Raw genomic sequence first — 13,936 nt, 5'->3', positions numbered from 1 at the left:
GTTCTCCAATTGGTCTCCTCAGTTCTCAAATGCTTACAGAGTATGGTTAAAAGAAGAGGTGATGCAACACCGTGGTGAACATTTTAGAGTGGCCTTTTATTGTGACCAGCCTAAGGCACACCTGTGCAATAATCATGCTGTCTGATCAGCATCTTGTTATGCCACACCTGTGTGGAAAATTGGAGCGAAAGTGGCGCTCCACCAAGTTGGAAGTATTTAGACTAGCCTGGATAGACAGTACAGTACAATACCGAAAATCACTCACGTCTGCTCGATCAGCTTATTTCTCCAACCTGATTGAGGCGAACAAAAACAATCCAAAATTTCTCTTTGATACAGTTGCAAAGTTAACAAAAAAGCAAAGCTTAGCAAGTGAAGTGGGTCTTCACTTTAGTTGTAATGAATACATGAACTACTTTGATGAAAAGATCGTCACCATTAGAAAACAAATAACTGACTCCTTAAATAGTTATGGTCCTCAAAATCTCAGTTGTCCAAAAAATTTCCTGAACCTCCCTGACCAGGTGTCAATGGGGACACTTGAATTTTTTGAAACCGTATCGCTTGACACATTTACAAAATTTGTAATGAGTTCTAAACCCACAAACTCTCAGCTAGACCCGATTCCTACAAAATTACTTAAGGAGTTATTTCCTGTGCTAGGTCAGCCAATGCTGAACATAATAAATTGCTCCCTTTCCTCCGGATGAGTACCAAACTCACTAAAAATTGCGGAAATTAAGCCTCTTCTAAAAAAATCCCGACATATTGAACAATTATAGGCCAATATCGAACCTCCCGTTCCTCTCAAAAATCTTAGAAAAATGTGTTTCCCAACAACTGAATGCCTTCCTAAAGTCAAAAAACATTTATGAAATATTCCAGTCCGGTTTTAGATCCCATCATAGTACTGAGACTGCACTCGTGAAGGTAACAAATGACCTTCTAATGGCCTCAGACAAAGGTTCCGCATCCGTCCTGTTGCTTCTTGATCTTAGTGCTGCTTTTGACACTACTGATCACTCCCTTCTCTTAGAGAGACTGGAAACCAATATTGGGCTACGTGGACATGTTCTAGCCTGGTTTAAATCTTATTTATCTGAAAGATATCAGTTCGTTAGTGTGGATGGCATATCCTCTGACAAGTCAAAGGTATGCTTTGGAGTTCCTCAAGGCTCGGTTCTGGGCCCATTATTGTTCTCACTATACATGCTCCCTCTGGGCGATGTAATCCGAAATCATAATATTAACTTTCACTGTTATGCTGATGACACACAGTTATATATTTCAATGAAGCATGGAGAAGCCCCTAAATTAGCTATTTTGGAAGCATGCGTTTCAGATATTAGGAAGTGGATGACAGATAATTTCTTGCTCTTAAACTCAAATAAAACAGAAATGCTCCTTTTAGGACCCAAAAAACAAAGAGCGTTGGTAGCAGATCTCACTGTGAACCTCGAGGACTGCATGGTCGTATCCCAAAAAACTGTAAAAAACCTTGGCGTTACCCTTGACCCTGACCTCTCCTTTGAACAACATATAAGAGTTGCTTATTTTCATCTTCGAAACATCGCAAAAATTAGAAACTTTCTATCAAAAACTGATGCAGAAAAATGTATCCATGCTTTTGTTACTTCTAGATTAGATTACTGCAATGCTCTTCTCTCTGGTTATCCAGACAAATTATTAAATAAACTTCAATTAGTGCTGCACACGGCTGCTAGAATCCTAACTAGAACAAAACAATTTGAACACATTACTCCTGTCCTGGCGTCCTTACATTGGCTGTCTGTTAGGGTTAGGGCTGATTTTAAGGTTTTACTCTTAACCTATAAATCAATACATGGACTTGCTCCTACTTATCTGGCTGAAATGATCCAGCCATACATACCTACACGTAACCTTAGATCGCAAGATGCAGGCCTTTTAATTGTACCTAGAATTTCTAAACAAACAGTTGGCGGCAGGGCCTTTTCTCATAGAGCTCCACTCCTGTGGAATGATCTGCCAATTAAGGTTAGAAATGCAAACTCAGTGCATACTTTCAAGTGTCTACTAAAAACTCATCTCTACAGCACGGTTTATAATTTGGTGTAGCCTGGCCCAGGGGCGTGAAGGTGACCAGTAGGCTTGATACTGTCCACCCTTGCTGTCTTGCCAGGTGGGCTCTCGTCGCCACTGGGATGCCCTCCCTCCAATGCCTTTCGGGGGAAGAGTCACTGGCTTGTTGTTGACTCTCTGTTGCGCACTTGTGCAATTGGGCTGTACGCCGCTAGCAATACTCGGCCCTCATTCAGGGGGGTTGCGGTTGGTGGGTGTCCCTTTGGTTGATGCCTGGCAATGTGGTTGGATTGATTTCCTGCCTGTTGGGCCCTGTCCGGGGCCTCCCCCGGGTAGGGCCACAGTGTCACCGGACCCCCCCGTCTCAGTTCCAAGGTGTTACGCTGCTATATTATTGTGCTGGGGGATATGAGGGATGTACTACTAACTTTTCTCAGTTTCATCCAGTTTTACATTTTAGAAGGAGATGAGGTCCTGGTCCACACCTGCGGAGTACCTGGTTTGGGGGGCCAGTTGCTGTCCCTGTCCTTTTGACCTAGTCTAGAATCAAATAGACTCTGGATTTAGCCCAGAGAAATGTATTTATTATTCTAATTGGACTCTTAATATCTCACCCGGCACAGCCAGAAGAGGACTGGTCACCCCTCTGAGCCTGGGTCCTCTCTAGGTTTCTTCCTAAAATTCGACCTTCTTAGGGAGTTTTTCCTAGCCACTGAAATCCAACACTACTGTTGTTTGCTCCTTGGAGTTTAAGGCCGGGTGTCTCTGTAAAGCACTTTGTGACAACTGCTGTTGTAAAAAGGGCTTTATAAATAAATTTGATTGAAATTTGATTGAAGACACCTGGTGCCACACTCTAATCAGCTAATTAACCCAAAACACCTGCAAAGGCCGTTAAATGGTCTCTCAGTCTAGTTCTGTAGGCAACACAATCATGGGGAAGACTGCTGAGTTGACAGCTGTCCAAAAGACAGGGCAAGACACAAAAGGTCATTTCATTTTCCAACAGGACTTGGCACCTGCACACAGTGCCAAAACTACCAGTACCTGGTTTAAGGACCATGGTATCCCTGTTCTTAATTGGCCAGCAAACTCGCCTGACCTTAACCCTATAGAAAATCTATGGGGTATTGTGAAGAGGAAGATGCGATACACCAGACACAACAATGCAGAAGCGCTGAAGGCCACTATCAGAGCAACCTGGGCTCTCATAGCACCTGAGCAGTGCCACAGACTGATAGACTCCATGCCAGTAATTCAGGCAAAAGGAGCCCCAACTAAGTATTGAGTGCTGTACATGCTCATACTTTTCATGTTCATACTTTTCAGTTTGTCAACATTTCAAAAAATATTTTTTTTGTATTGGTCTTAAGTAATATTCTAATTTTCGGAGATACTGAATTTGGGATTTTTATTAGTTGTCAATTATATTAATCACAATTAAAAGATATAAACATTTGAAATATATCAGTCTGTGTGTAATGAATGAATATAATATACAAGTTTCACTTTTGAATGGAATTACTGAAATAAATCAACTTTTGGATGATATTCTAATTTTATGACCAGCACCTGTATATGGTTCTCGAACCATATGACAACAGCTCAATAGACTCACTGTGTCACTGTATAGAGCATATAAATACCTGGATTAACCAAAATTGGCTATAATTAAACTAAATAAAACGGAGATTATTAAAAATAAAATATTATTAAAGAGCTGGATTCTGGGGCCCTTAAAACCAAGGATCAATTGCTTAATCTTGGTATTTTGATTGACTCAGATCTCACATTTAACAGTCATATCAAAGCGGTCACCAAAACAGCATTCTATCATCTAAAAAACATAGCCGGAATCAAAGGCTTGGTATCCCAAAAAGACCAAGAGAAACTCATCCATGCTTTTATCTCTAGTAGCATTGACTACTGTAATGGCCTCTTAAACTGTAAAACAACTGCAGCTCATTCATAATGCTGCTACTAGAATGTTAACCAGGACCAAGAGAACAGAGCACATCACTCCAGTTCTTAAATCTTTGCATGGCTTCCAGTCAGTTACAGAATAGATTTCAAAGTGGTGCTTTTAGTTTATAAATCTCTGAATGGTTTAGGACCCAAATACATTTCTGATATGTTTGCAGAATACAAACTGAGCAGGGCTCTTAGATCCATGAACACAGGTCAGCCAGTAGAGCCCAGAGTCCAAACTAAACATGGAGAAGCTGCATTTAGCACTTATGCTGTACAAAACTGGAATAAATTACCAGAAGATCTTAGACGTGTCAAACGTATACATTTATAAATCCAGGTTAAAAACACATCTCTTCTCACGTGCCTATGCCTTATAGCTTCCAACTTTTAATCTTTATATGTTTTCTTATTTATTTATTATTATTATGTATTCATTTGCTTTGATGTTTTCATTTGAGTATTTTATTTTATGTTATTGTTTTCATATATTTTTCTTTGTAAAGCACATTGAATTGCGCTATACAAATAAACTGGCTTGCCTGGTTTTGTTTTACATAGAGAAAGTCTTGGATCTTTGAGTTCAGCTCATCATAAATGGGGGCAAAAACAAAAGTGTTGCGTTTATAATTTTGTTCAGTGTAAATTCTCAGTTAAAAGTGCAGAGCAGTTTTCCAAAATCCCAAAGCATATCATACTCTTTTTCTAAACAAATTAATGTTCTATATTGGGCTAGTTCTGGGATTTGTAAAAAAATAATTTGCAGTATTAAGCCCATTCAAATGTATAGTTTCTAGGAGGCTACACAATTAGAGAAGGATATTGAGACAACATTGACCACTGACCAACAGTAGCAACCGGGCAATAGATGTGAACGATCTTCCAGTTGCACACCACACTTAGTTTTCCCTGCATAAATGGTGAAACAAACAAAAAAAAACAGTAGCTCAACTCACAGAGTAACTTTTTGTTATGATTGTTAAATCCGATTATAAAAGTGGAAAACGAGGCTTGAGTTGTGTCTCTTTTGTCCACCCTGCCCCGAACTTGCCCAGCTCCCTCTGTTTAACACCTTGCAACTAGGTATTCTATCAGCAACAAAAAACATTGCTACGGTGAAATCTGTATTTTTCATACCATGTAATACTATTAAGCTGTACTGTAGATCAGTGCTGGCAGACTGGCACAAACAAGACACACCCACTTCACCAGTCTTCCACCTGATTACACACTTGCCACAATGAAAGTAGCCTAACTGAAAACAGGCCACATGCTAACGACATAATTTCTCTGGCTAAATAGTTCTCAAAGTGACCCAATTATGTATCCGTAACGGACAAGGAAACACTGATGGAAAAAATCCAGAAAATCACATTGTATGATAAAAAAAAAAAGAAAATAGCATTTTATTGCATAACATAAGTATTTGATCACCTACCAACCAGTAAGAATTCCGGCTCTCACAGACCTGTTAGTTTTTCTTTAAGAAGCCCTCCTGTTCTCCACTCATTACCTGTATTAACTGCACAAGTTTGAACACGTTACCTGTATAAAAGACACCTGTCCACACACTCAATCAAACAGACTCCAACCTCTCCACAATGGCCAAGACCAGAGAGCTGTGTATGGTCATCAGGGATAAAATTGTAGACCTGCACAAGGCTGGGATGGGCTACAGGACAATAGGCAAGCAGCTTGTTGAGAAGGCAACAACTATTGGCACAATAATTAGAAAATGGAAGAAGTTCAAGATGACGGTCAATCTCCCTCGGTCTGGGGCTCCATGCAAGATCTCACCTCGTGGGGCATCAATGATCATGAGGAAGGTGAGGGATCAGCCCAGACCTACACGGCAGGACCTGGTCAATGACCTGAAGAGAGCTGGGAACATGGATTAAAATCCTGTAGTGCACGCAAGGTCCCCCTGCTCAAGCCAGCGCATGTCCAGGCCCATCTGAAGTTTGCCAATGACCATCTGGATGATCCAGAGGAGGAATGGGAGAAGGTCATGTGGTCTGATGAGACAAAAATAAAACTTTTTGGTCTATACTCCACTCACCGTGTTTGGAGGAAGAAGGAGGATGAGTACAACCCCAAGAACACCATCCCAACCGTGAAGCATGGAGGTGGAAACATCCTTCTTAGGGGATGCTTTTCTGCAAAGGAGACATTTGATCGCGAGATCTTGAGGGGAGGATGGATGGGGCCATGTATTGCGAGATCATGGCTTACAACTTCCTTCCTTCAGTAAGAACATTGAAGATGGGTCGTGGCTGGGTCTTCCAGCATGACAACGACCTGAAACACACAGCTAGGGCAACTAAGGAGTGGCTGCGTAAGAAGCATCTCAAGGTCCTTGAGTGGCCTAGCCAGTCTCCAGACTGGAACCCAATAGAACATCTTTGGAGAGAGCTGAAAGTCTGTATTGCCCAGTGACAGCCCCGAAACCTGAAGGATCTGGAGAAGGTCTGTATGGAGGGGGCCAAAATCCCTGCTGCAGTGTGTGCAAACCTGGTCAAGAACTACAGGAAACGTATGATCTCTGTAATTGCAAACAAAGGTTTCTGTACCAAATATTAAGTTCTGCTTTTCTGATATATGAAATACTTATGTCATGCAATAAAATGCAAATTAATTACTTAAAAAGCATACAATGTGATTTTCAGGATTTTTGTTTTGGATTCCGTCACTCACAGTTGAAGATTACTTATGATAAAAATTACAAACTTCTACATGCTTTGTAAGTAGGAAAATCTGCAGAATTGGCAGTGTATCAAATATTTGTTTACCCCTGTATGTACACAATGCAAATGCAATGTGTATTCATTTATTTAAGTATATATTTATATATATATATATATATATGTTTTTAAGTATGTATATATTCATTTATTTATTTATTTCATATTATGGCACATTTAGTCCTCCATACATTGCATTCTGTTTTTATTGACATTTTATGCAGCGTCCCAACTTTTTTGGAAACAGGGTTATAATTTTTCTTCATCCATATCACAGTTAATAATTACATAAGATTAAGACACACAATTTACCAAAGTGCTGTATTGCCAATATTATACATTTACTTACTATTTCAATGTAATACAGTGTTCAATAAAAATAAAAGTGGTTAAATAAAAACATCTATTTTCTTGACATTTTTACCACAATATTCTTTTTAATATTTTGTTCTGGTTTCATTAAAATTAGATAACATTTTGGAATAAAAATACAGAACAGTAAACCAAAGCTAGAGGCCAGAATTGCAAATATTTCGACAGCTACTGTAAACTTCCCAGGAGAGCTGACATAAGCAGGGATAAAGGTGATCCAGACTGCACAGAATATGAGCATGCTGAAAGTGATGAATTTGGCCTCGTTGAAATTATCAGGCAGCTTCCGAGCCAGAAAAGCCAGCACAAAGCACAAGAGAGCCAGGAGTCCTATATATCCTAACACAGCCCAGAAACCAAAAGGTGAACCCACATTACACTCGAGAATGATCTTTTCTTTATAGTGCAACATATTCTTGTATGGGAATGGAGGAGAGATTGTCAACCAAATAACACAGATCAGGACCTGTATGAGAGTAAATGCTAGAACACTGAATCTCTGCTGTGGAGGTCCAAACATTTTCATGACATTACTGCCTGGAAGTGTAGCCCTGAAGGCCATCAACACCACTAGTGTTTTCCCCAGAACACAAGAGATACAGAGGACAAAGGTGATTCCAAATGCTGTGTGGCGCAACATACAGGACCACTCAGAGGGCCGGCCAATGAAAGTAAGAGAACACAGAAAACACAGAGTCAAGGAGAAGAGGAGCAGGAAGCTCAGCTCAGAGTTGTTGGCCCGGACAATCGGGGTTTTCTTGTATCTGATGAAAATTAGTGTCACAATAATAGTCATAAATGTTCCTAACAAAGAGATAACAGTCAGCAACACTCCCATGATGTCTTCATAGGATAGAAATTCAGTTTCTTTCTTTTCACATGTATCCTTCTTCTTATTAGACCAGTATTCAGAATTACATTTATTACAAGAGACAGAATCTACAAAAAAAGAGAGGTTATTTTACACAGACTACCTGCATACACAGTTTTATTAGTGTTCCAAGACATCTGTGAAGGAATTTTTTTTTAAAGGTCCCAAACAGTAATTTAAATTTTATGCCAAAATATGTTTCCAAAAACATTTTCACTACTTGAGAAATAGTACTTTTTCTCTCATGGAATAATACCATAAGGTTTATAAAGACAAAGGAGCTAACACAACTGTGATCTGTAAAAATTTGAGCATATTATTATTTTGGGTAAGATTCAATGCCCACTACTAAAAGTATGTATTTGAAAGCTTTTTACATCCACTTCGGATTTGGTCCTCACAGATCAATGGAGGTAACGTTATATTCAATTATATTCACTGACATGCGTATCCTTCGAATGTCATATTTTGGGTCCAGTAAACTTGCCACCTAGCAATGTAAACCATGCGTCTTTTGAACACAACTCAATTTTGATTAAGTGTCATTAACCTCAACTGTTCAGGACCTTTGAGCATTTATTTTACATATTACACTACCTGTGACATTGCTGATCTCACCATCTGCACAAGCTATACAGTCATAACAGCAGACAGGCTTTCCTTTCTGCACGGCCTTACGAGTGCCTGGGGGACAGCTCTTACTGCAAACTGACATAGGCACCTGCAATGAAGCACAGGTAGTCTAATTGAGTTAACAATGGCAATAAACTTCTCCGTATACTGTATTTTAGAAGAATATGTATAAATGTACTTTAAACATATCCTAGTGAATTAGCCCCACCTGCTTGGAGTTCAGTGTCCACACTATGAAGCTGTTATTGATGCTGAGCTGCCTATCTGTGGACAGGGAAGCATCATACAAACCCACGGTAACAAACTCCACACTGCCGTCTGCCTTCAACTGCCAATTGATGACGTCATACCTAGCAGTCACATCTCCGTTCTCATTGAAATACACCTCCTCCCCCTCCTTTGTTTTGAAACGCACCTTTTTCAAATGCTCAAGAATCTAAGAGAAAGAAACATATCTGGAATTTACATAACCACAGATAATAAATGTTCTCCTTCTCTCAAACAGCGAAATTAACAAAGTGTTTGATTTGTTTGATGTTAGGAGTTTATTTAAAAATGAGTAACTAACCATCTTTGGATCTGGCTGTGTCTTATTTCCACATGTCTCCCCACAGCCCCAGATATTATGAAAGACATGGGCGACAGCCAGCACCCCTTTATATACATTGTTAAAGATGCCCATTAGAGACAGGTCAGTGAAAGTGTTCTGCAGCCCAGAAAGATCCTCACTGCCTGTACACATTCTCTGATTCTCCATCTCTAACCTCTCACCCTGCCTGAAGTAACAGTCAAACAGAGTCTCCCAAAACTCAGTGAACAGGTTGCTGTCAATGCCAGAGGAGCTGAGGGGCCTCACGTCCAGGATGAACTCCTCCAGCCCAGTGACGTGGGCCTTGGGGATGGACAGGCCTATGGCTCCATCCAGGATGCGGTGGGCCTCCAACCTGGCTATGTATGAGTCAAGGATCCATCCCTCAGTGCCCACCCACTGGTAGCCAGTCAGGTTGTGGCGTGCTAACTCTTTCACCAGCACGTCCAGGTCGAGAAAGGAGAGGAAGGTGACAATGACCTTTGAGGTGGACAGGCGGATGCTCTCTACAACCCTCTTCAGTTTTTCCTCTGAGTCCGTCCTGAAGAAAGCCACGGAGTACTCAAGACAAATCCCTAGCTGTTTTGCCTTCTCAGTGAATGTTGCCATTCCGAAGTTGCCATAGTCGTCATTGGTCCTGATTGCACCCACCCAGGTCCAACCAAAGTGTTTGACCAGCTGGGCCAGGGCCCGACTCTGGTAATGATCACTGGGGATGGTTCTGAGGAAGGATGGATATTTGATTTTGTCACTCAAGCACCCACAAGTGGCAAAATGGCTGATCTGAGGAGGAAATTATCAAAGGGTTAGTTATAATAGACAACTAATAAAGACTGACAAGTTACAACTTTCTCTACAGTATACATACAAAAATCTTTCATCCACATACATTTAATCATTTAGAAGAAAAGGCACTTCAAATAAAAATGCACTGCTGCCCTTCTTTGAATGCCTTCTTCTGCTTATTGCCTACCACTGGGATGTTAAATGGTCCAAGGACAGTAGCAATAGCAATGCAAGGTGAGGATGAGTCCTCCCCTATGATGGCTTGAACCTGAGCTGGTCTGGAGCAGCGTGGCCCATCTGAGGCTGGCTCCTGGTTCCCGTTAGCCAGTGCCAGGGCCACTCTCACACTCCTGGCTATGGAGCCACATTAATCATATATCCTATAGCCCAGAGACACACCGGGCAGCAGGGATGTGTTGTTGTTGACCTCCTCTACGGCGAACAGCATGGCTTGCACTATCTGGAATGCTCTGAAATTCAAACTGGTATCACAGGCGTCCAGAGTTTCAATGCACAATAGCTACACAATACATTTCTACAAACTAACAAAAATTATTCCAAAAGCAACTTATGGAAACTTACCCGTAGTATTTTCTCCCTGATTATGAATACTATTTCAAACCCATCCTTTACCTGGAACACTGCAGGGGGGGAGGGCTCTTGGTGTAGTTCAGGTCTTCGTTTTCCCAGCTCCTGTGGATGGAAAAGATACCTCCCAAGATGATGTCTCCGTCCTTGGCCAGTTGAGGGTAATCCAGTCCCCCTCTACGCCGACACACCACTGGGCTGTCTGGCTCTTCCTTGGACAGAGTGACCAGTAGCACCAGTTGTAGCAGGGCCCAGCCCTGCTCTGGCCATTTATGTGTGGACAGCATGCCTGACACTCCTAGGCTGCTATTGTCTGCTTGACTGGCATTACATGCGCCTGACAGAGCAGAACTGGGGCTGATATTTATACAGTATTTGTTCAATGTACCACCAGGGAACGGACGCCATTGAGCATCAGTAAGGGAGATGCAGCTCTGCGTCAGTATTATGACACTAACTAATGGATTACTGGAAAGTTCTAGGCATTTTCTGGCATGTTGTTTTTGTGTAAGATATATATGACAAAATAGGTCCTCAAATGTTTATTTTCAAGGGAAGTGTTTTTGTTTTTCATGGGAAAGATAGGAAATACTTTTTGCTAGAAACACAGTTAGCTGGTTTGGAACATATGCTGCATATGTATGTAGGTGTGCTCCAGAAGTAGTGGCTCATACTACTGGACCACCCAGGGGTGCAAAGATTTAACATGATACTATGAACTATGTGTGAATGTACAGTTGCTCTAACATGTTATCACCTCCCTTGGACTTTTTCCCATTGTATTGTGCAAAACTAAATCAATATTGATGGAATTAAGACTTTTTGCTACTAATGTCAGTGTCAAAACTAAAATCCACCATATGGTTCCTAAAAATCACCAGTCGGAGTAGGGTATAAGAACATTTCATATTGTAACATATTGTAGACGGGGGTGAATACTTTTGAGAGCCGCTGTACTATTAACTTTATAAGCCAAACTTGATCAGAGATGTTGTGGCATCGAAATGTTGCATGAATTGGGGGGATGATTCTTTGAAAGTGTTGTTATTCTTAGTTTGAAAACATACAAAGTCAGAAATAAAAGGTGGTGACAGTCTGTCCTAGTCTGTAATATGTCTGTACATTTTTACTTTACTGTCCCAACAATTGGAGGGCACTGTATGTGTGCAGCTCCTTGTGATAAATAATCATCACAAACAAATATCTTCAGGATGTATAGTTTAAATACATCAAAATCATAATGAGCACTAGAAAAAAGCTAATTTTGTACAAGAAAAGAAAGAAAATCTCTGCTATTACATTACTGATGTTTATAGCTGTTCATCTCATACTATTTCCAATGTGGCACGCAAACAACATTTTCTGTGCTATAATGGTACGCTCTTGCAAAGTCTCTCCATTAGTTTTGCAATAGGTTGTTCTGGATTAGAACATCTGCTAAATGACCCAGTGGTCTCTTAATTTTTTCCAGAGCTGCAGGAAACCCCAGATTGAATCCAGCTAGGGCAACAACATTCATCCCTTCGGATCGCGGGCCAGCTGAACTAGACTTGCCTGGTTCCTTTTCTTGTTTTAATATTTTTCTCCACACTTGGAAACATTACATATAAAATGTTAAATAAATTATTAGTAGCAGTTGCATGTAAGTCACTTCAACATATATATTTTACTGTACAGCTATTGTCACTGATTATGGGGGCATCCTACTTGTTTTAATCCCCAAAACACAATGCAGGACACAAGGTAGAAAAGAAAACACATTTTATTTAATTAAGCAATTCATAATACATGAAATGTGCTTGTCCTGAAGCCCATCTAGGGCTTTACTACTCACCACAATGTTGCAATTTCCAACCCCTAAACTTACTTTACCCTAAATATGCATAGTACAGAAAACACAACCAGGTATCCCCTTCATTGGTACTCAAAAACACTTAAAACTGCACAGCAAGAAGATAAACGCAAAGGATCACCCATCTAAACAGCATGGAGTAAAATGTCAGAGCACAGTAATCCAGTGGGTTATATAACTGCAAGCCCCACCAAACACATCAAGCCTGGTAAAATATAACTCATACACACTACTGAAACAGGCACTACCATTCGGCATTTCACCAGAGCACAACTAGTTACTGTACTAATGTACTAATTCAGAATCAGAATTGGAAAGAGTTTTATTGCCAAGTAAGTTTCTCAACAAACTAGGAGTTTGTTCTGGTCCGTTAAGGCAGCAATTTTGTACAAAAGAAAAAATAATACAAATAAGAATAGTGGACTGAGCATAAAAACAGTAGACTGAGCATTAATAAATTACTAAAAATATACAAAAAAATATGTGAGAAAATTGTAAGGTGGAACAGTCCAGTTGAGGATTTTGTGAGTATGTGGGGAGTGGGCTATACCTGTAGTCAGTTTGGCTCCGGGGACATGTTCATGAGGACCGCTGCTGTAGGAAAGAAACTGTTCTTGTAGCAAGTTATTTTGGTCCTGATAGACCTCAACTTTCTACCAGAGGGGAGAGTTCTGAATATTCAATTTCCAGGTTGAGAAGGATCAACCACAGTCCTTGCCGATCTCTACCTGGAGGTGTTTAGGCCCTGTAGAGATGGCAAATGGCAGCCAATCACCCTCTCTGTAGAGCTGATGATGCGCTGCAGCCTGCCCTTGTCCTTGGCAGTGGCTGCAGCATACCAGATGGTGCTGACAGAGGTCAGGATGGACTCGATGATGGCGGTGTAGAAGTGCACCATCATAGTATTTGGCAGGTTTAACTTTTTCAGCTGCTGCAGGAAGTAAAACTAACTCTTCTGCTGTGCTTTCTTGGTAAGCAAGGTGATGTTCAGCTCCCACTTGATGTCCTGGGCAATGATGGTGCCCAGAAAGTGAAAGGACTCCCCAGAGTTGACTGGGGAGACACCCAGGGCGATGGGGGAAGGATAGCTGGGTTTCTCCTGAAGTCCCCTATCATCTCCACTCTCCTTAGGGCGTTGAGCTCCAAGTTGTTCTGACTGCACCAGGATACCAGGTGGTCAATCTCGCACCTGTAGGCAGACTTGTCTCCATCAGAGATAAGTCTGATGAGGTGTCATCTGCAAAACTTCAGGAGCTTGACAGAGTGGTGACTGGAGGTGCACCTGTAGGGGTACAGGGAGAAGAGTAAGAGGGACAGGACACAGCTTTGAGGGGAGCCAGTGCTGATGGTCATGGGGTCAGAAAGTTGCTTCCCCAGCCTCACGTGCTGCCTCCTGTTGGACAGAAAGGCTGTGATCCATCTGCATGTGGACTCGGGCACTCCCAGTTGGAATAGCTTGTCTTGGAGCAAAGCAG

At 41.2% G+C, this 13,936-nt stretch overlaps 1 protein-coding gene across 1 annotated transcript; it reads right to left on the bottom strand.

Moving 5' to 3' along the window:
- Window positions 1-7,173: 7,173 nt before the first annotated feature.
- Window positions 7,174-10,484, bottom strand: LOC105006698 (extracellular calcium-sensing receptor). Its single transcript, XM_029119584.2, is given in 5 exon segments — window positions 7,174-8,081; window positions 8,632-8,734; window positions 8,855-9,082; window positions 9,215-10,018; window positions 10,209-10,484. Coding segments are annotated over 5 exon segments (2,304 nt in total). The 5' UTR covers window positions 10,470-10,484.
- Between the last annotated feature and the right edge of the window lie 3,452 nt (window positions 10,485-13,936).

This window comes from Esox lucius, chromosome 1 (assembly GCF_011004845.1).
Source record: "Esox lucius isolate fEsoLuc1 chromosome 1, fEsoLuc1.pri, whole genome shotgun sequence".
Lineage (NCBI taxonomy): Eukaryota > Metazoa > Chordata > Actinopteri > Esociformes > Esocidae > Esox > Esox lucius.
This window is presented reverse-complemented; position numbering and strand designations above follow the sequence as displayed.